The 22659-nt window shown below is 30.7% G+C and overlaps 1 protein-coding gene across 2 annotated transcripts in view; it reads right to left on the bottom strand.

Annotated features, from left to right (window-relative positions):
- Positions 1-22659, bottom strand: part of LOC130893897 (protein TANC2) — a 138219-nt gene extending 115560 nt beyond the window's left edge. For both annotated transcript variants that reach the window (XM_057800338.1, XM_057800337.1), the window contains exons 1-2: positions 22456-22659; positions 9684-9850 (exon numbers count right to left, since the gene is read on the bottom strand). In XM_057800338.1, coding sequence (XP_057656321.1) covers positions 9684-9850; positions 22456-22469 — 181 coding nt within the window. In that variant the 5' untranslated portion in view covers positions 22470-22659. The remainder of the gene's footprint in view (positions 1-9683; positions 9851-22455) is intronic.

Raw genomic sequence — 22659 nt, forward strand, 5'->3', positions numbered from 1 at the left:
TTCATCTTTATTAGTTACTTACCAAATAAATTATTGTTAGAAAATGATAGATCAGTTGAATAATCATTATAGTTTTAAGAAATCTCTTTGTGAAAGTATTGTTTCCAAAATTGTAACATAGAGAAGAGAAATTTGAATCAGTAAGAAATTATAACCCGGGTTTCAGGCAGATTATCAAACAGCTTTTGCGAATCCTAACCCGAAACGAGATTTAGAACACAGTTTCCGAAAATTGCGTTCATTTTTGGTGGAAGCATCATTTAAAACATAATCTACAAGAACTTTTGTTTTTAATTAAAACATTTTTATTAGCTGCACATGTATGGTAGCTTGGTTGTTTATTTGCAACTCTCCTTTGGACTAAGAGCAAGTGACTCATTACTGTTAGTATATCCTAGCACTTTAATTGCGTTCGTTAGCCAGGGGGGGCTAAGGCTTCAGCTTTCGAATTCCCCGGTCGTGATTACAAATCTTCTTTACGCCGTAATAAAAATTTTCATTTGGGCAATTTTATTTTAGAAATTATTACTGCAAATTTTTTGTTTACGTCTAAACAAATTTTACAACTATCTGCCCTCTGTTGGAGATTTACGATACTAATGACTATAAGTCGAAGAAAAATTTTATTTTTGATAAGAAATCGAATTGAAAAGTAGAAAGTAAATATAGTTTACGAGAAATAAATATTTTTCATATTTTTCATTCAATACTGTTTTAAGCTTTTTTCTCGTTTTTTAAGTATATTTAATTTTTTGTTATATAATGGATTCTAGATGTTTGATAATTTTTATTAATAATATTTATTAACGTCTATTAAGGGAAATGAATAAGTTCAAAAAGCCATAGACATTGAATGAACCCGTCAGCTGATTGCATTCATCGTCACCTGGCGGCAAGAATGGACATGATCATCAGTAGCACGAAATTACCTGAAAGTTCATGAAATAACTTAAACTTTATCATAAAAAATACTAATCATTTCGACTTTACACTGATTTTACGAACAAAACATAAATAATGATTGTGGAAACAGAAAGACGAACGAAATTTAATAAGGAAACGTTATTAAATAGAAACAAAAATGAATAATACGCGGGTCTTTTAGATCACGAAGAAATTAAAAATTTGGTGAAAGAATGAAAAAATATCTAACAAAATCTAGTAAAGAGAGCGGAGTAAATCTTAGAAAAAAAAAAGAAAAAGGATCAAGAAAAGATTTCAACCCCAACGAGGGATGGCAAAATGGTTAAAAATCAAATCACATAGAAAACGAACAACTAATAATAATAACAAAAAACAAGACACATTTGAGGTAAAATAAGATCAATTAAAAATAAAAAGGAGAGGTAGGAAAGGAAAACTGATTTAAATAGATCTGGAAAGAGCATTTTCAACAATTGTTTGAGGAAAATACAGATGGTATTGATGAATCTGAAAAATGTATAAGAATTAACAAGGGAACCAATAAAATAAAAGTAATAAGAGATTATATAGAGTGATAAGAAAAAAATGGAGAGACTAAAAGACGCCAGAGGAATGGAAATATAAACAAATTGTTACACTCCACAAAAAATTAAATTAAAAACAGTACAAAATCTACAAAAGAATTGCGCTTCTAAATGTAGCTCTCAAACAATAACAAAGCGACGCATGGCGATTGAAGCAAATTTTTTTTTAAAATATTAAGCAGGTTACAAATCAAAACTGACATTTGAGCACAAAATTTTTTTGCCTGCTGTTTTCTTAGATGACAATTTCGTTGAGTAATTGAATAGGTAACAATGAATTTATCTTTTACTCCTCCTGAAAGAGGAAGAAAGTCATAGCAGTACAAGCTACTGAAGAACTATTGACGGAAAAATCAAAAGGTTTGTACCTTAGAACCCATGTGTTGCTTGCTTACTTTCAACAATATTTAAAATACAAAAATACTTCCAGTTTGTAGTTGCATTATTCTAATCCTAATCCTAACCTAAGCTAACCTAACCTAACCTAAGCTAACCTTACCTAACCAAAGTTATTAAGTACTCTGAAAAGGCAAAATGCCAGTTACAAGCCTAAGTATAATATCTTCTATAAGAGGATATGTCTCATACGACTTCACCTTTTTGAGTAACTTATATTTGAGTATACTTTCTAAATTATAAATTCGAAAATTGTAAATTTTCAATGGATGATTACGAATGTCCATGTTTTTATTAATAAAAGTCGGTGCTTGTCGTGGGTTTGTTGCTTTCCGATGTGATAACATTGTCATTAATATTAGAAAATGGTTCATCACAGAAATTTGAGATAATTGACCCTCAAGGGATACAAAAAATTGAATTATTTATAACAATTATATCTACTGTAAATCTATATTGGCCAAAACCCAAATGCCATCACTTGTTTGGAAGTTTTAAGCAGGCAATTAATATGAAAATATGAGTGTACATATTCATTATAATTATACAACTGTTATTTCAAACGGAGATACTCAAGATATAAGTTGGAAAAATATTCCATTGATTATAAGTGTGAATCAATTATCATACTTTACTTCATTTTGATATGTTTATCACCTGGGGTTGGGTAAATTTGAACTATATCTAAGAAAGACATGTGATGAAATCCCGGAGCAGATTTAGACCTCTTATTGTCAATAAAAATATCATAATAATGAGTTTTAAAAACAATTGTCTTAATTATGTATCAATCACCCTGTGTTATATAAAAAAAACAAATATAGAAAGCTTATAATTATAACTTAACATACATGTCAACGTTTTTTAAGACGAAAATAACAAAATGAACATTTTCCGATAATTAATTATTTCTTATTTACTTTCGAAATTGTACTAAATTACTCAGTTTGCAGTTAGAACTATAATTCAAAGAGCTTCGATGAGAATGTAGGATTTATATACTCAAGTTATCGGTTTTTTCTTTGTCAACAGAATTAAACTTGAACTTTCTTATAAACTAGGGACCTAGATAGATATAATTATAAACAATTTTCATTATTTCAACAAATAATACGAGATAAGAAAATGAAACATAGTAATTTATATGGTGGAATGATTTCTTTTTTATTATGCTAATATCATGAATAAATAGAAAATATTTTAATTTATGTTCAGCACATTATTAAATTCTTCTTCATTTTATAGGTAATAATAGGCCTGTACTTTCCTAGCTCTGTTGAAATGTTAATGGTACAGTCATTTTAGATAAATTTAGAAAAGATTTTTGTAATACGAGATATACTTTAGATATAAACTTTTATTTTGACATCCTAAAACTGTTCTCAAAATTCATATATAATTCGATATGAGCAACTACAACAATCGGAGGAAAGAATCGATTTTTTGCATATTTTTTGCAAATATCTCGTTTCGTAACAGTCTTACACTATTTGTATTTGTTCTATACTAGTTTTGAGATAAATAAAAGGAAACAAATATTTTGGATATGGCTTTATTGTTTTTTAAAGTACTTTCCATTAAAATCAGTTTTACATGAGATTCAGCTAATTGTCCATTCCGATTGAGGTACCTCCAAGACATGTGATTTTAACGCATCAACCGCTTATTCATATACAGAAAAACGGAACGAAATTGCGTGTCAAACAAAAGATGTACGGCGGATGACCCATAAATTCGATGTTTTGTCTGTTCAAAAACATTTTTGATTCAACTTTGTGAGAGCTCACTTTGTCGTAGTGGAAAGTGATCCGTCTCCTGTAATTGGTTTCCCTGATTTTTTCGAACACTTCTGTCAAATATTTGCTTCCAAGTGCTTCATGCCCGAAAAACTTTTGTTGGATTTCACCAATACAGTCTATTGTTGTTTAGTTTAATATTCATAGATCCCTGATTCGTCACCTGTCAAATCTTTTGAAGCACCAGGATTGATTTTTTTCGGCATTTCATTGCACCAGTCGACACAAACTTTTATTTTAACGATTGTTAAATTATGTGATATTTTTCATGCAATATGGAATGTATGTAATTGAAACTAATGTCCAAGTATGACGGTATATCACATAAAGAACTTGCAGAATTAGTTTACGCAAAGCATCGATGTTATCTAGTAAAACAGCCGATTTTGAACAACCTTCACGAAATTCATATTGCAGCGAAGTGAGACCATGATTGAATTCGGAAAACCAGTACTTCACCGTGCCTGTAGATGGTGCATCATCATCAAAAATCCAAGCGAGTTGATCCGCACACTGCTTTTGGTTTAATACACGTCTAAAGCCATAGAAAATGTTCGAAGTTTAATTCCATTTATGGACCAATATAAATGTTTCAAAATTTGTAAGTAGCTTAATGATATATTTGCTAAAAAGGCATCTCTGGCTTTACTATGAAATGACGAATATCGTCGGCTAAGAATGTAAATCTGCTAACTCACTTTAACCCAAATTTAGAGGAGAAAAATAAAATTTAACAGCAACTCATTGCAATCGCAGCTACACATTAACGGACAAACGCTCCTGCCAAGCAGTACCTTGTGCAAGTAAATACAAATGCTAACGCTCACGTAGCTAAACAAATACAAAAAGCTAAGATTGCAGTGGGCAGACTTAACCCTCTCATTTATAAACAGTAAACTATCCACACAAAACAAACTTTTATTATACAAACAAATATTAGACCTATTTTAACATACGCAGCCCCAGTCTACTACACAAGAACCGAACAAAATTTCCGCACCCTTCAGGTGGTACAAAATAAATGCTTCCGTATGGCTATTGAATATTCATGCTACCCAAAACTTCCTAGAACCTCGTGGTTACATGATATAGCCGACATACCGACTGTCAAAGACTCAAAGCCGCAAATCGCGTAGGAGATATCCACGACAGTGGGTTTAGGCTTCTGCATGGTTCACTAATTACATAGTTTGGTTGTAAAATTCCAAATTTTACTAATACCGAAATCATCGTAAGTCAAAACTTCCTTCTCGAAAATCTCCGATTGATTTTTGAAACCCAGTTTTTCAGCTGCTTTTCAGGGATACACAACTATATATTAGGGACAGAGTTATTGTACAGGAACCACAACAGTCTGGAAGTACACACGACATCTATGGATCTCCAGAACAACGGCCAACATACTTAGTGTTAATCTTTTAGATGTAATGTGAATAGAAAATTATAACAGAAAATAAAGACATTTTTAATAATAAAACTTAATGAATTAAGAGTATTGCAATTTTAGGTTAAAACCAAAAATATAGTTGGTGTATTTTTGGATATTCTACATTATTAGAAACTAATTACTTGGTAATTTTTTATCGTTTATAAGTTATAAGTGTTTTTATGACTAAGCTGGTTTTTTGGGAGCAATCGCAATAATTTTAATTATTTAGTTAATCAGCCTATTTATTTCTTATAATCATCACAGTAACATATTTGGCAAATCATTTATCAAACTAATCAGTATTTTAATAAAAAAACAACATAAATCTCTTGAATCCTCTTTTTATAAAATAGTAAGTTGAAAATCACTATTATTCTTTTTTTCCTTAATACTAATTAATTATTTATTATCAACACTTTTTTAATCATGAGGTAAGATATCATAGTAAGAGCGGTAATCTTCAAGTAGGGTATTTTTTGAGTATTGTAGGTCTTTGAACTTTCTCGCGGTAATATTTGGCTTGCTACCGTATAAATTTTGTAAAGTAGTAAATGGTACAGGCGTCACCAATGAGGATTTTCCTTGTTTCATCTGGGAATCTAAGTTTGTCACCTTATCATTTCCTGTAGATCAACCAGGGCGAATGATTTTATAAACTTTTCAAAGAATTGGTAGTTTAGATATTTCACTTCATAAAGACGCATTTTTTTCGTTGCAGATCTACAGATGGATATATACTCTTCTGGAACATGAATATCTTTGTTTTTTAAGGCCCTCTCTATGGTCGAATGCATAGAGTCCGCCTCCATTTGCTCTATCACGATATTTTTATTCATAGCTGTAGTGTGTAAAGCGTTACCCAAGACTGAATTCCTGTTCTGGTAAGTACACCCATTACTGTAAGAAATTACTTTCATCGGTTCTGCAGATTCATCCTGAAGTACAACTTTGCTCTCTACTAAATCCATTCAAATACTGGCAAATTCTTAGGAATTTGTGCCTTCTTCACTTTCATTCCATAGATAACAGAGACCGTTTTTATTTTTTAAATTGAAGAATGCTTATTTTGGATTTAGGAGTCTATGTAATCTACTTCAGGTAATTTTTCAACTTTATATAGAGCTCACCTCTCACATTGATCTTTTTTAGTGATGAATAATCATAAGTTTTTGTTATCAAATTCCTCATTGAAGATAGTGTAGTACCTACGTTTTGTTGTTCACACCAATTTTTTGCGTAAAAGTCATAAACACCTTTTTTTATGTCCATTCTGGTAAAAGGTATTTTTTTCAGTTGATGTTCGGCATAATGTGACTACGTGACAAGTAATGAGTCCTAAACATTTAGTAACTCTTGACGTTCTTTTGCAAAAGGCCTTGAAGTAGTTGTTTTTTGTCTTTGCATCGTATGCAAACATTGCTCTTCCATTTCAAGACCGTCCATCTCCCAATGCTAAGAGTATGAAGAAACATTGTTCTACAAATTAGTCGTTGATCCTGTAATTTTAGATAACAGATTTCAACTTAAAAATCTTGAATCAGTAGGTTTATTATACCGAAAACATATTTTTATTGGACGGAAAGGTTATATCGCCGAAGACACAATACACAAAATGGCCTCAATCATGGAGTTAGCAGCGCAATTTGAATTATATGGATTTGGCTGTTCTAAGTATCACACTTTTTTGCCTATTTAACAATTAAAGTGAGTTAAGCTGGTTTTACACGTTTTTCTCTTGCGGATGGTATAAAAATGTCATTTTGTACCAAAAAAAGGAGTTAGATATTTTAATTTTTAATAACTATTTATAATACAGTATATTTATTCGACTTAAGTGATTTTATTTCAAGAAATCTATTAAAAAATTTCTTGACTGGTAATTTTAGTTGTGGCATTCATCCGGACAATTTTTGATCGCCCTGGGTGCATTGCACTTGTGTTTTAGGGGTTCAAAATCCCCTAAATTTTTTTGCTTTATACATTTCTATACAAAAACTGTCCTAAAAATATTATTATTCATTTTTATTACAAATTGGTAAAAAAACTATTAAATATAGAAAGAGTCGATTTCTATTTTCCACGGGTTGTTATTTTTCGCCCTAGTAAATAAGGTTCTTTTTATCACATACCTTTTTGCTACGCTCTGTATAATTCATCGCTTTTTATGGAAATCGTAATCTAAGTGGCTTTTAATAACTATTAAAATGGAGGTTTAATTGATTAAGACATAGATTATTATTTATAGAAAATGCAGTTAATGTTCAGACTAGTTAATATAGAGACAAGCGTCGTTTCGAGGTCTAGTGCAGTGAACTGATGATTTACCATCTTATTTCTTTTACCATCTTTTTTATAATTATACGTAAAGAGTAAAACTGGATATCCCGTTGGCCTTATAAGGCCTGGCAGCCAGCATTGTGTCATGCACACGTTGTCTAGTCGTCGAGTTTCTTCTCTCACTCGTAACAACTGAACTGAAATAGAATTGCATACAAGATTACCTGTATCTATACAGGTGATTCGTACATTCTTAGAATCAATGTATATACTTGGATTAATTTTATCATCTAGAGCTTAAGTTATAGGCAACCAATAAAGCAGAAGCGTATAATCCTGGTTGTCTACTTCAACATAAAATTGTGTATAATAAAAATAATGTGTATAATAATAATATTCTATATTAAAATACTCATTTTTCCATATAGAATTATATACAGGTTGTTTCAAACAACATATCTAAGTTTGTTTGGTGAATATTTTCATAAGGCTATCCGTATTCAAGATAAAGGGTGATGAAGAAAAAAATGTAAACACATTTTTGATGATTTTGTCGCTGGTAATTTTCACTTCTTAGACCTTTTATATGTTTTTTTGTCGTAATTTGTTTTGATTTTATGTCTCCTGAAAACCAGTTAGGTCTATATCAAAATTTGACTTGACAATGACAATTTACGTAATTATATTAATCAATAGATCGCCTACATCAGAAATATTAGAATAAAAATAAAATCGGAAATTTGTTTCAACCAGAAAAAACAAATTTTTCTTATTTTTTACATCATGTTGTTTGAAGACATTGTTTAGTATTTGTTTGGCAGACATTAATAGTGAACGTTTTCAGTGAATTTGTAAACATGGACAAAATTGGTTATCGTTATGTGATTTTATTTGAAAGTCCTCAACCCAACCAATATAAAAGCTGAACTAGATTCTTTTACTCTTCGTTTTCCACAGTGTAATATTGGGTAACAGAGTTTGAACAAGACCGGACGACCTGCGAAGACCAGCATCTCATTGATCGATCAAATGAGGGTCGACTCCAGAAATTTGTAAAAAAATCCACAAAGCGGTACCTGGATAATCGTCGACTCAAAATGAGCTAGCAGACATATTAGGCGTTTCAAAAAGTGCTGTACATCGCATATTAACTCAAAATTTGAACATGAGAAAGCTGTGTATAAGATGGGTGCTGTGTTTGCTCACAATGGAACAAAAACAGTATCGAGAATATGTTTCCATCGAGTGTTTGGCAATGTTTCACAGAACTAAAACCAAATTTTTGTGCCGTTTCATAACCATAGATGAAAAGTGGATCCATTACCTTCACATACTAAACAAAAGAACAATAAAAACCATGGACTGAAATGGAGAACCGGCTTCAAAGAAGGCAAAGACTAACCTGAAGAAGGAAAAACTATCAACGGCGAGTATTATGCAAGTTTATGGCAACCATGGCATGAAGAAATCAAGCAAAAACGACCGCATTTGGCCAAGAAAAAATGTTTTTTCATCAAGACGATGTATCAGTTTACACATTACACAGTTACACATATACGTTGTTACAATGACCAAAATGAATGAACTAAAGTTTGAATTACTAACTCATGCACCCTATACGCCAGATTTAGCTCCCTCCGATAATTTTTTGTTCCCAATCTTGAAAAAATGGCTCGGTGGCATTTTCCAACGATGAAGATGATTCTTTCCATAAAAAAATGCATAAAACTTATTGACCATCACTGGGGAAAGTGTATGGAGTTAATTATATATATTTTTCTCCAAAATTTTCGTAACTTTTCTGTTGGGCTAGGTACTTCTGGAACCATCCTCATAACAGTTGACAATCAAATTATTCGTAATGAAATATGTAGTTTATTTTGATATTCATGATGTAGGATCCTTTGATAAACATATTACGTAAATTGTAAATGTCAAGTCATATTTTGAAAAAGACTTAAGTAGGTCAAAACGTCAATTTTCACACATTATTTCAACCTGATTTTCATAGAAAAAAAAAACCTAAAATCAATCACTGGTTAAATATCTGATGTCGATATTTTTGGATGGATATAAAAACTGGAATTTGATATCAAATTCGTGTTTTATACATTCAAACAAAACATTATATAAAGCTCTTCTCCTACTAAGTCGTTTTTTTTGCAATTTGATATTTTACGAAAGGAAAACTATAAACATATAGGCTATTTGAAACCGCATTTTCATCGTGGCAGATTTATTTCTTTTCCTCTTCACAGATATATTTGGAGCTCTTACCTTTATTCCATGTGATTTCTTGTTCTGCAATAATTGTGTCATCATCTGACCATAAAATCTCTTCGGTAGATGCAGCTAAACTTTCACATTCCGAAAACATATCGAAATCTATACTTTTTCGAAAATGTATTTGGTTGGAATCCATGGTTTTGTGAAAATCCATAGCTCTGTAAAAAAAGAACTTTAATAATTCCACTACCAATAGAAAATTAAATACATTAGAAACTTACTAACTTGCAAGTTCCAGAACCGTTGGTGACATTAATACTGAAACTATTCATACTACCAATACTCAAAATTACACTGTCATAAGCACGTTTCGATAATCAAGTTATCTTCTTCAGAAACTGAAGGTAAACTGAGTACCTTTAGTCTCTGAAGATGATAACTTGGTTATCGAAACACGCGTCAGACAGTGTAATTGTTATTGGTAGTGTAGTGGTAGTTTGAACAGTGTATCCAGTATCAGAAACGTGAACAAAATAATGTCTTAAATCAATTACTAACTCTTTAAGACCGATTTTCAGAATTTGTTGTCGTACGAGTGCTATTTGAGTTGTTTACAGAAAACTAAACATTTCTCTTGGTCTAAAAATGGAAATAAAATTAATTTATTGCGATGCTTTTCTATATTTGACAATTGTTCTAAAAAAAGCGCTCCAAAAGACATGTAAAGGATCATGAAAGACGACGAATCATGGATCTATGCATATGATCCGAAAACTTAACACAACAATCGACTGTATGGTTCTTTCAAGAAACTTTCAACACCTGAAGAAACGGTTGATAAGTTAAAATCACACATTTTGGAAACGAGTGAATAAATGTCAAACAGGTCCGTTCCTCCTTGTTCGCTTTGCGCATGCGCTGCGTCTCGATGGGTACTTTTGAAATAGTATTTGTTCATTGGTATGGATTCATTATCGATGGATTAATTTCATGTCAATAAAATGTTCATTCAAACTGTAAAACATTTTCACGAAATTGAAATTTACTCGACAAAAGTTGAAATTGAGCTTTGTTCTAATCTATTTTTTGCATATTATTTAGTTTTATTTTGATATTAATTAATAATAACATCCTTCGATTACAAGAAACTTTAGAAAATTGGATTTGAATTAGTTGGTGATTAGTTTTATTTCATTAAACTCTTGATACCAAAAATTGATATATGTTAAGAAAATTTTTTCGATAAAATTTGGATGGACTTTCGTTTTATTCACTATTTTTTTCTAAAATTAATTCAAATTGTTCCAACACATTGACAACATTCCCTTACAATAAATTGGATTTATATTCATTTGTTAGTTTTGAGATTATAATGTAAAGTATTAAATGAAAAGATTTGAGTATATTACATTTTTTTATTTCAGATTGTATAAATTGTTACAAAAAATAACTTCTCCTTAACGTTACTATTCTTCCAGACTATCATTAAAGTAGTATAGCCATTGAATGAAAATTTACATACAAAAATATTCGAAATATTTTTACATAACTCAACATTAACCAAGAAAATAGATTTGGAAAATGTGTATTTATTAATTAGATATTGAATTTGTAATTGTATGTACATAGAACTCTGTAATACATAGAAAAGTGGGTATAACATTTAACTCAGTACAGTTAAATAATCCAGTCTTCAATTCCTCTTCATTCTTACTTTCCATAATACATCATTCAGATTTCAGTTCTTCTTTATTATATCTGTCCATAATCTACTTTGAGGTTATAAAAAATGATATTTTAGTTAAGTAATATGATACGTATATGTAAATATTACACATTTTACTTACTTCAATGATTTACCTATCAACACAAAATATATTTACACGTAAATATTAGCGCAAATTGTTTGAGGGTTGAGAAAGAAATCAAGTACAAACTGGTGCGTTTAACATTTGACGAACGCTGACCGCGCAGACGACGTTCGTTCCAGAGCAAGCGCAAAGCGAGCAAGGAGGAACGGACCAGTTTAACATTTATTCACTCGTTTTTGGAATGAAAAGAATTCCATAAATGATTCAAACGCATACAAAAGATTATTTTGAAAAACAATAAATCCAAATCCAATTATATATATTTGATTTTATTTATCATATCAAAACTTAAGTAGCAACCCTCGTATTATATGTTTTTTAGAATATATAAACATCACCAGAACAAGTACAATTAGTTTCTGGGAAAGAATATTGAATAACAAAATCTCTTTCCAACTTTATCGACCGACAAAACTCATTGGAGAACCTTCACTAAGGAAGACACTCCAATTTGTGTTTGTTCATATCATATAGACGTTCAAGTTCAAGTAATTTCATCTATATGAGACGTCTGAATATTTGACTAAGGAAATACGGATTTAGAACCAAGATTCTAATTTTTATTTATTTTTACGCTCGACTTCCTCTATTGTTATCCGTTCTTGATGATTGTTAGAGTTCGATCGAAAAAAATAAATTATTTCAGATGGAAGTGGTGCGGTATTTCTCTCTGTACTGGGTGTCGTCTCCAATAATAAACATAAGCTACAAGAAATCGAATACGTTAAACCGGATGAGAAAGAGATAAATAGGTAGAAAACATCTGCGGGGGCGCAATCACCTCAACTAAGAACATGTCATTCTCCCCTTGGGTTAACGCTCGAAACTAATTTAGTGACGCGGAAAATTTTAAGTTATTTTTAGTTACATTTGCGTTTTTTTGCCGAAACTTTGCTATCTAAATGAGATAGTATCGAATTCATAGATAACAAACTTATTTTTATATAAAAATATTATCAATAACACGAGATTACCCGTTAAAAATATTCTAGGTAATATTGAAATTGTCATAATCTGAGAAAGAAAATATATTGAATTCAGTACAAAATTAAAAATAGTTATTTCAACTTCCTGCCCTCATTCCTCCACCAATTTCTTTTGGAAAATCCGTGGTAGTTCATGTTAAATCTTAGACTTAAAGCCTCTATTTCATTATTTGTACGCTATTTAGTCTAGTTGGTATATAATGACAACCGATAGAAAAAAAGGAAGATTGAAATGATTGGTAGAGGTTGAGAAGGTTGAGAATGAGAATCGATCCCTCTGGTTAAATAGATTTATAAAGATCGACGCAACCTTATTTGAGTTGGTAGAGGCCGTGGGACATGCAATACAACATGAAATGCAATTCAAGACGCAATATTTCTTGCAACATTATCGATTTGAAGTCATTTTTATTGCGTACCAGCTGCAATTCTTGGGAAAAGTGGAATTCAAATGGAATATTTTGAAACAATTGCAAGTAGTTTTTTGTACGTTGTCTTGCACCATGTCAAGCTGCCTTAAGTCGTACGTACCTACATGTAATTCATGTGTCGTCCTAGGTCACAAAAAAATAAGTAATTATAAGTTTGGCTGATAGATCAAGCTAACTATCATATCCTGAACTATTCAAAAAGCAAAAATGTGTTAAAAGAAAATGATGAATAACATAAACAAGAAAAGGGTTACACATTGTAACTTGCCATTCGGCTTGTTACGTTTTTCTTCAAACATTTTGAATATTCCTTTGTGTATTGTGGAATAGTAGTCACTTCGGATTTACTCAACCTAAATTTTGAGATTATGAAAAAATTAATTTGTTATCGACCTCCCACTCCATTCGAGAAATTTAATAATTTCAAGTTAAAGTTGCTGGTAAGTTTTTCTTCGCTTTTTTTATTGTGCGCACAAAAATTTCATTATCTTTCTTTTTGTTTTATAATATATAATATATAATATTAATATATTATATATTAATATTAATTTTCTATTTATTTGGGAACAGAACGAATACGAAAGAACAGATTCCTGTTTGGTTATATTTAAAAGAATGTTTTTTCATATGTTAGAGAGCTCCTTTTTATTCAAATCTGTTCTACCTACTTGTTCCTTCTTCCGTGATTTTCATCTATGTTCCCGTTTCTTTTCTCATTATATTTTTTCCCTCACTACAGCTGCTAGGTTGGGAGTTTCCACAACAATCACCAGAATACAAACTCAACCTAAACTCTAATATCTGGGAATCCAGTTAGAACTGCAAAAATCGCGGATTTCCATTGATCAGTCCCAGCTTTCTTTTCAATATATAGACAAGTCTGAGTTGTTTTTAATTTAAAACTGCTTTCGTTCGTTGTGCTTTTTTGGATACGTAGTTTATGCGAATTTATTATTTTCTCAATAAATTTCTTTGTTGCTGAAAATTTTTTTATTGCATTAGCATTCAATTTAGAAAAATCGTTGCTAGCTCTTTTAGATTATTAAATTTTTGTTTTAATCCAATTCATGAGGTGTTTTGCAGCTTTTCGCTCCATGTGAGTACCAGTGTTTATAAAATTTAACTGAGGCCGAACAATCCTTTCTGAGGAAGAGTCTCCTACAGGCGATTTAAGGTTACAACATACCAAAATCAATTAATGAACAAAACAGAAACTTAATATTGAAATACCTTACCTTACCTTATAGAATTTTCCCAGCTACTATCAAATTATTTTAATAAACATGATACAAAATATATTATCGATATCTAAAAACAGAAGAAGTAATATCATAAATCAAGTCCTTTATAATCATGGGATTTACATAGGACAGACATGTCAGTATTTAGATAAAGATTAAAAGGTCATCAATACGATAACAAAACAAACCTACATTAACAAACCATGGTATATTGACAAAATACATTTATAAATAAAAAATTCAAAATCTTGGAAGGGAATGAAATTTCTAGAAATTGTTCACTTACGTTAGAAAGAGAAAGCTGTTAATAATAAAAATGATCTAAACCTATGAGTGAAAATTCATAGTTCTATTATTTTATAAATTTCAATGCAACTAGAAAAATATTTTTTATGGTTAAAACAGATTTTTATGTTTATATTAATATTGTAGGCGATCTATTGATTAATATAGGTATGCAAATGTCAATGTCAATTAATTAAAGAGTCTAAACGTTTATTTTTACTTGTTTTTTAAAACTAATTTTTATCTAAAAGGGACCATATTCTTTAATCCACATTTTTTCATAATTTTTTCCCATAGATAAATAGAAATGTGATTTTGTCTATAACACATTTGAGCCATGATTTATTATTTCAAAAGTTCACAAACCTCCGGGAGATATTAAAAAAAAGAAACATAACGGCGATTGTAAGACTACTAAGAAATTTCGTGATTGAATTATCTTCGACAGATTGCGATTACCAAGGCGAATACGAACAAAACGAGGAGTTTAGGTGCGAGACGCATTCCCTTAATTTACTTCTAATATCCTGGCTTCTCTCTTGTAAAAGCTTCCACATAATTCAATTTTGATCTAAAGTCTTCTTTCTCGATTGGGTGGTATACAGCTTGCTTCAGACTGGAAAATTATATTTTACTTCCATTATAGAATGTAATTGACTTGTAATCACTTCTATAGGACAATAAATAATAATGAAAATCGAAAAAATACGACAAGGGATTACTTACCATGGAAAACGAGAACTTTCCTGGCAATATTTTTGATTTGAGTTCCTTGAGAAACATACTTTATAACCACTCAGAAAAGTGAATAAGAAAAGTATTTTTAACGGTCACACGAAGCTGTTACTTAAGAGAAAGTAAATATGTCATTAAGCACTGACAAACAAATAACTGAGTGTATCTATCAAACTCAAGCATCAAAAATAGCTCAACATCTACCAAATACGTTCTAAGACTGTGGTCTGGAGTACTGTAAAGATTTTTCATGCGATTATGTTAATTATTTAATATTTTAAATCTGTTACATTAAAATCAGTTTTCAACGCTTCATTCGAGTCGTGCTATATAAATTTTTCTCAATAAATTTGGGAAGTAAAGATAGAAAAAACAGGAAAAATATGTTGTTCTGTGTATTCGACATATTTTTTTATAGAAAACTATAAAAGATTTCGTAAGTAATCATATATTATTGTAAGTTAAACTTTAACTGCGAATAACTTTTAACCCAGAGTTGACTTGGCGAAAAATTATTTTAGACTCTATCTGTAGACCGTTTAGTTTCCTACAAAAGTATCTATTTCTTTTAACTAGACAATAATTTGTTGAAACACATTGAAATTTAAAAAAAAAAAAAATAAATTTCTCATGGGAAATCAAAAATCATGAGCGGTACTTCTACATATTGATATTTCTTCGATTTCTTATTTCTTAGACCTTTTGATATATTAATATATCTTCTGTTTTAAAATTAGTTTTTTTGATAATTTTTAAAAGAAAGATTAATTTTGACGTTTCGAGTTTTCTTTAAGTCTTTATCAGAATATCAAATAAATTACAGTATATATACATAGGACATATTAACAAAATTTTGTCAAAAAAATTATTTTATGTAAAAGATAAAAATAAAAAACCAAAATCTTGGTTATCCGGATTTTTCATATAAAATTTGAGGTTATGGAAAAAAAGTTTAAGTACAAAAGTTGTAATATTTACAACTTTGCTATTCGACTTTTTTTATAAGACTCATGGTATCGACAAAAATCGGGAAAAACCGTTTTTTACCGAACATCCGCTTTACATCCCAAAATCAGTTTTTCTTCGATTTTTATAATATTCACCTCCATTTCCAATAGATTTAATCCTAATATGATTTTTTTGTTTAAAAAATCATCAAAGTAAAGAAAAAACAACTTCCAAATAGTCAGAATTAACGATAAAAATTTTAAAATATAATTAATTTTCTATTCAAAACTAACAATCAATTCGTAAGAAATAGAAATATATACGATGGACAAATAAAAAAAATCTAAATCAATCACAAGATAATTTTATGTTAGTTTTACTTCAATCACCCCTCGTAAAGAGAACCCTGTGAAATTTGTTCATGTGAATTTTCATTTTTTTCCCAAAAACGTCATATCATATTTTGATAAAGACTTAAAGAAAAGGTCGAAACGTCAAAATTTATTTTTTTTTAAAATTATCAAAAAAAACTAATTTTGAAACAGAAGAGATCTAAAATCAAGAACATTTAGATACATTAATATTGATATCATGAGCTCAAACTTTACCAGAATTTTTTTTTCGTCATCTTGATCGATGAAAGTTTTATTTTTGGTACACCCCAATATATAAATTTCTTTAATTCCTTATTTCTTAGACTGAAATTAATCGAAAAAAAATTTTGTTATACTGATTTTTAAACCAGAAGAGACCTAAAACATGACGATTTAGAAACATATATATATATATATATAAGTTCTGAAAATAGATGGAGCACCATCTAAGATTTCATCTTAATTGCCAATAACTCCCCGAAGCGCTCATAAAACAAATAAATGAAGTTATAGCTAGTCCAGCTAAATCTAAGGAAATGTACAATGAACTGGTAGGTAGATAGTACATCCTAATAAATAATACTTAATTATATAGAAATAAATAAAATTGTAGAAGACTGTGCCAACTGATACACAGTTCCGGATCACTACTACCAGAAATTAAACGAAAAATAAAATTATCATGGTATGCATATGGGAGAAATTAATTATTATTCAAATCTAGAATGTCTCTTTATTCAAAGAAAAGATTTTGACCAATGCAAATTACCAGTCATGACATACGGAGGCGAGACTTGGATATTCAAGACCGAAATTACTAAGAAACTCCAGGTTGCACATGAACATGAATAGATTGGAGTGCAAACGATAAATGATCAAATCCCTCAAATGGCAATGGGCAGGACACTTGGTTGGAAGGACTGATATTAGATGTACCACCAAAATTACAACACGAGACATAAAAAAACTCACCTAAGATGGGACCATGATATAAAGAAACTAGCGGGAACAATTTGGGCCAGACCAACCAACTATAGACATCAATGGGCTCAAATGAAGGACCAATGCATGAATATGCATATGATAATGCTAGCTAGAAATTTCATCATGAGGTTATATATGAGGTATCACATTTAAAAAAAAATGTTTGCTCTATAACTTAGTTATGAACAACTCACTATATATTGTTCTATTTTCCAGATTACGAAAATGATTTGGATAATTTCATAATTACGTAATTATTGACCGTTTTCACTGTATATTTGTGCTAAATAATTATTTTTTTGTTTTTGTCGCGAACATATTGCGGAAAAAAACAACTGAACTAAAAGGTGTTCTAAAAATACCAATCTATATAAATCCACTTTCAACTTCAGAACATCGAGAGGGAAATGTTTAGCTTGTTGAATAAGATTACAGGAAAAAACTAATTTCATTAATAGTTTTAATCCCATAAAGATGAAACTGTTTCAGTGCTTGAAATAATTAAACAATACAGAAACGAAAACACAAATTAACGTTGAAAGCTTATTGATTACTTGTAGATACAAATAGAAATGTTTGGGAAAAACACGATTCTCTCTTTACAACAGATTCGAGTAGAGGTAGATTGAATAGCTCTTGAAAAGAACCATGTATTTCGAACGTTGCTTAGAAAAAAAAACAAAATATTATTAAAGTCGATCAAATGATATATGAGGTAGAAACAAAATAATTTTAGTAAAAACAAAATCTCTAGTTAAAAATCATAAAACTTCAATTAATTTTTTTTGAAGTAATGCTCATGATTAATAATAAACTTATTTTGACGTTGAATAACTAAAGTACCAGCCGAAGACGAAGTCAATGCCACCAGAGCCTTTCCTCAGGTCAAATAAAGGGTGTTTTGAAAAGAATAATCCAATTTAGAAAAATCGTTGCTAGCTTTTGAGTTTTATATTGTTGCCATCAGAAAACAGCGGCGATCATTTGCGGAATGCGGTTTATGAGTCCTTGGTTTCATATATTAGATACAGAGTATTCACTAAAATATATATGCACGCAGTAGTGACAAGTCTCAACAAGCTTTAAAGAAAGTTTCTGCTTGCTGTTGGAATCCATTTAATCACAGTCTAAGATGTTGGAGACTCGAATGACTACTGCAGAAAACATTAAATTAGTGAAATAAATTATTCAAGGTGAACAAAAACAAAAGAAATTGCAGCACAGATTCATATTTCCATAATAAGTTTTTAAGGATCCTATATTTAAATATGACAAAAATCAGCACAAAAGCATGTTATAATCTATTTTTAGAGCTTAGCCACGAGGACCAAGGATCTGATCAACTATAATCGCTGATGAAGGTAAGGTCTTCTATTGTGATTTGTCTACTAAAAGATTTCCTATCAAGTGGAAAGGAGACCGTTAAAAAGCGAAAGTGACGAGAAGCAATAAAAAAGTGATAGCTGTAATATCTTTGAAGTGTGATGGTATCCTTTTGATTGATTTTTTAAAATATAATTAGAACCATGAACCAATTCAATTGCGTGAAAAATTTATCGTATTCTTGCTCCATAACAATGCTGTAGTTCACACTGGTTCGCATTCCAAGGCTACTAGACACGAATATGGCTTCACAGAGATTCAACACCCTACTTATAGTCCTGATCTGGCCTTGACCAAAAAATTTTTGTTCGAAAACATGAAGGACGAGTTAAGGGATATTAGATTTAATGGCGACGTTGAAATTAAACAAGCGGCGTATGCTCTAAATGTGCATCATCAAAAAACTTGATACAAAAATGCAACAACTATTTCATTCTCACAATTCATTTCGTTTTAACCCATTTCAAGCTTGATTATTTCTTGGGCTAGTAGGTAGTATAATAGTAATACTGAATACACTGAATACATCAATATACTAAGAATCACAATTACACTATCTGACGCGCGTTTCGATAACCAAGATATCGTCTTAAGAGACTGAAGGTAAACAGTTTACATCCAGTTTCTGAAGACGATAACTTGGTTATCGAAACGCGCGTCAGACAGTATAATGGTGAGTGTTGGTGTAGTGATGATGATGATAGAATGAATATCACCAACTGTTTCAGAAATTCTAGCTTAGTAATCGCAAAAGTCTGTGGAAATAAAGGAAGAATATTTTTAGAAATAACCACAGTTTTGTTCTGGTCTATTTTTTAAGGTTAAGAACTCATGGATTTCATCGTCCAGGTCAGTCGTTGTGAAAATGGTGCCTGTACAATAGAAAACGTTTTTTATGATATGCTTTGCTAGATATAAATGGTGATTGATTAGTGTGATGAAGTTCAGTGCCTCCTTCATCTTTTCAGATATCAATTTGAAAATTTGAGGGTTTATAGCCATTATTGGTCTTCACATTATAATTTTTTTTAAATCGAACACCCTAGATTTTATTGCATATTTGTTGTTGTGACGTAATCTACGGGGTATTTAAAAAGTTATAACGAATATTTCATAAAAATAGTAATAAGTTCAATACCCTGTATAATATAAGAAATATTCAAGAATGAAAATCTGTTGCGACCAAAGCATTCAAATTAGTAGTGAAAATTCTGGAAAATCAATTAATTCGCTAAGAGTTAATGAATCTAATACAGGGTGTATCTATTACATTATTTTTTCGTTTTTTTTTAAATGAATTTTCCTATATATCAAATTATTAGTTCTTAAGATATTTAGATTTGTGAACAACGATTAAATGCGAGTTGGTTATAATTTATTTGTCATTTACTGACACTTTATCATTGCTGTTCAGTTTGGTAGAGGTTGAATTGCGAATACAAAAAACGAGAATACATACACATCATGATTATCAGAATGTTCGAAATGACCTCCAAGATATCTATTGATGTTTGAAAGCGTTTTCTCATTTTCTTTGTTATCTATTTCTTCATCTTCTTTGAAAATGACTTCCGGGCCACTTCATCCATTCTTTCTCTTCTCATTATTAGATCTACGACTACTAGTTTGCATTTTTTGTTATTTAATTCCATTCCCGCTTCATTCACTGTCTTTATCCATATATCTGCATCTTCTTTCACTTTCTTATTATATGTTACTAGTGCTACATCATCTGTATGTTTTTATCATCCTATTCATCACTAGTATAATTGATGATGATGAATGAAAGCAAAGTCTAAGAGCTTGATATATTAAAAGATCAATGACCGTTTTATTAGGATGAAACGACTCACGTATTTAGGTGTCTGACATTATATTTTATATATTAATCCAGCGAAAAAGGTAAAGATAAGAATTGGTATGATGGAGTATGTAGAAATATGCTAGAAAAGGTAAGTCAGGCAAGGGTCAGGTTAAAGAACCGAAATACAGATGACAACCGAAGTATATATGGTGAAGCAAGAAACAACAAAAAGTAGAATGTCGAAAAAGAAAATACATGGAGAAACTTCAAGCAATGAAAGAAAAGTATTTGGATTAAGAAATGAGAAATATTCACCAGGTGATTGGAAAAGCACAAAGTAGAACTCTGTAGGGCACTTCAGAGATAGAGAGGAAGCAATCATAAAATGAGAAATATGAGTCGAATAATTCGATAAATTATTGAATGACAACAACAGGCGGAATGATGGAAGTGAGAAGAAAGAATGTTTTTACAAAAACACAACACGTGAAGTATGACATATAAAGAAGAATAAGGGAGGAGGAGAGAAAGGTATTGTCAATGTCACATCATATTTTGATAAAGACGAAATAGATGAAAACGTCAACTTTCATGTGTGTTCTTAAAACAGTTTTTCATCAAGAGAGACTTTTATAATGTATCAAAAGAAAAACTATTTTCATAAAAATCGATGCTTATGATTTCAAATGAAACGTGTTTATGTGGTGATTGGTATATATTAAAATTATTGCGTTTGCTACAGATATTTTCATAATAATCGTTTTTTATTCTCTCAATAGACTGGATCCTTTCATAGGCAACAGACCGAAGGCGATTTAATTCCTTAGCAACATTGAAAAATCGTCATATTAATGCCGTTCAAGTGCAACGACAGCTCCGTGAGGTGCGAGAAGTAACTATTAGTCAGTGGACAGTAAGACGAAGACTGCCGGAAAATAACCTGACCCCTAAAACGCCTGAGATTGGTCCAAAACATCGTCAAGCACGCTAGCCTATTGCACAGGATCACCTGAATGCGACTTTAAAACAATGGGAATCTGATTTCTTCTCAGATGAGACCAGAATATGCCTCCTTGGTAGCTACCGAAGACCAAGAGAGCGATTTGCAGATTACTGCATTGAAGAACGGAGTGCTTATGTGGTTTTGACGAAGAGGCCTAACGGCTGATTGATATATCAAGGAGATTTTAGCAATTCATGTGATACCTTACATCAAATATATTGTAGACGAATTTACCTATATGCATGATAATGCAAGGCTGTTAAGGTGCAAGGCACTTAAAGAGTGGCCATGATACAGTCCTGACCTAATTCCGATAGAACATTCGTGGGATGAGCTAAAAAGAATAATTCGAGCTAGACTTTTCATCCGAACATTGATTCCACATTCCATTGTTGCAGTAGAAGAAGTTAACCATAAGAAATCGAAATAACTTTTCATAAATTTATACTGATGAATAAAAATGGTTGAAGTCAAATGTTTATAGTGGGATGATTTGTATAAACGCAAATTTAGATATTTTTTATGGCGGAAGTATTAAAAAATTGTGGTGAAAGCATTAGTACGTCTCTGATTTGGATAAGAATTTATAAATAACACATTTTGAGTTAACAATACATGTACTATTTTTGAATAACTATAATAAGCAATATATAAGACAGACTTTATATAAACTTAGTTATAAATAGGTTGGAAATCCATAAGCTGGGAATACAGTTATATTAAAATGACCTTAATGAGTCAAATTAATAAAATTTAAACAATTCATATAGTTACTTACCTCCCATTAACCATAAAACGACACAATTAACAATTTAAAAGTACAATAAATAATTATTTTCACTATTATACACGATAATCGTTGATGTCATTACGATTTTTCGGAAAATTGTTTATATTTATTAACGTCACTTAACTGATTTTCGAGTTTACCGACCTACCCTGATGTGGGCTGGAAGACCCTAAAGCAGACAGGAGACTGAAG

This window comes from Diorhabda carinulata, chromosome 5 (assembly GCF_026250575.1).
Source record: "Diorhabda carinulata isolate Delta chromosome 5, icDioCari1.1, whole genome shotgun sequence".
Taxonomy (NCBI): Eukaryota; Metazoa; Arthropoda; class Insecta; order Coleoptera; family Chrysomelidae; genus Diorhabda; species Diorhabda carinulata.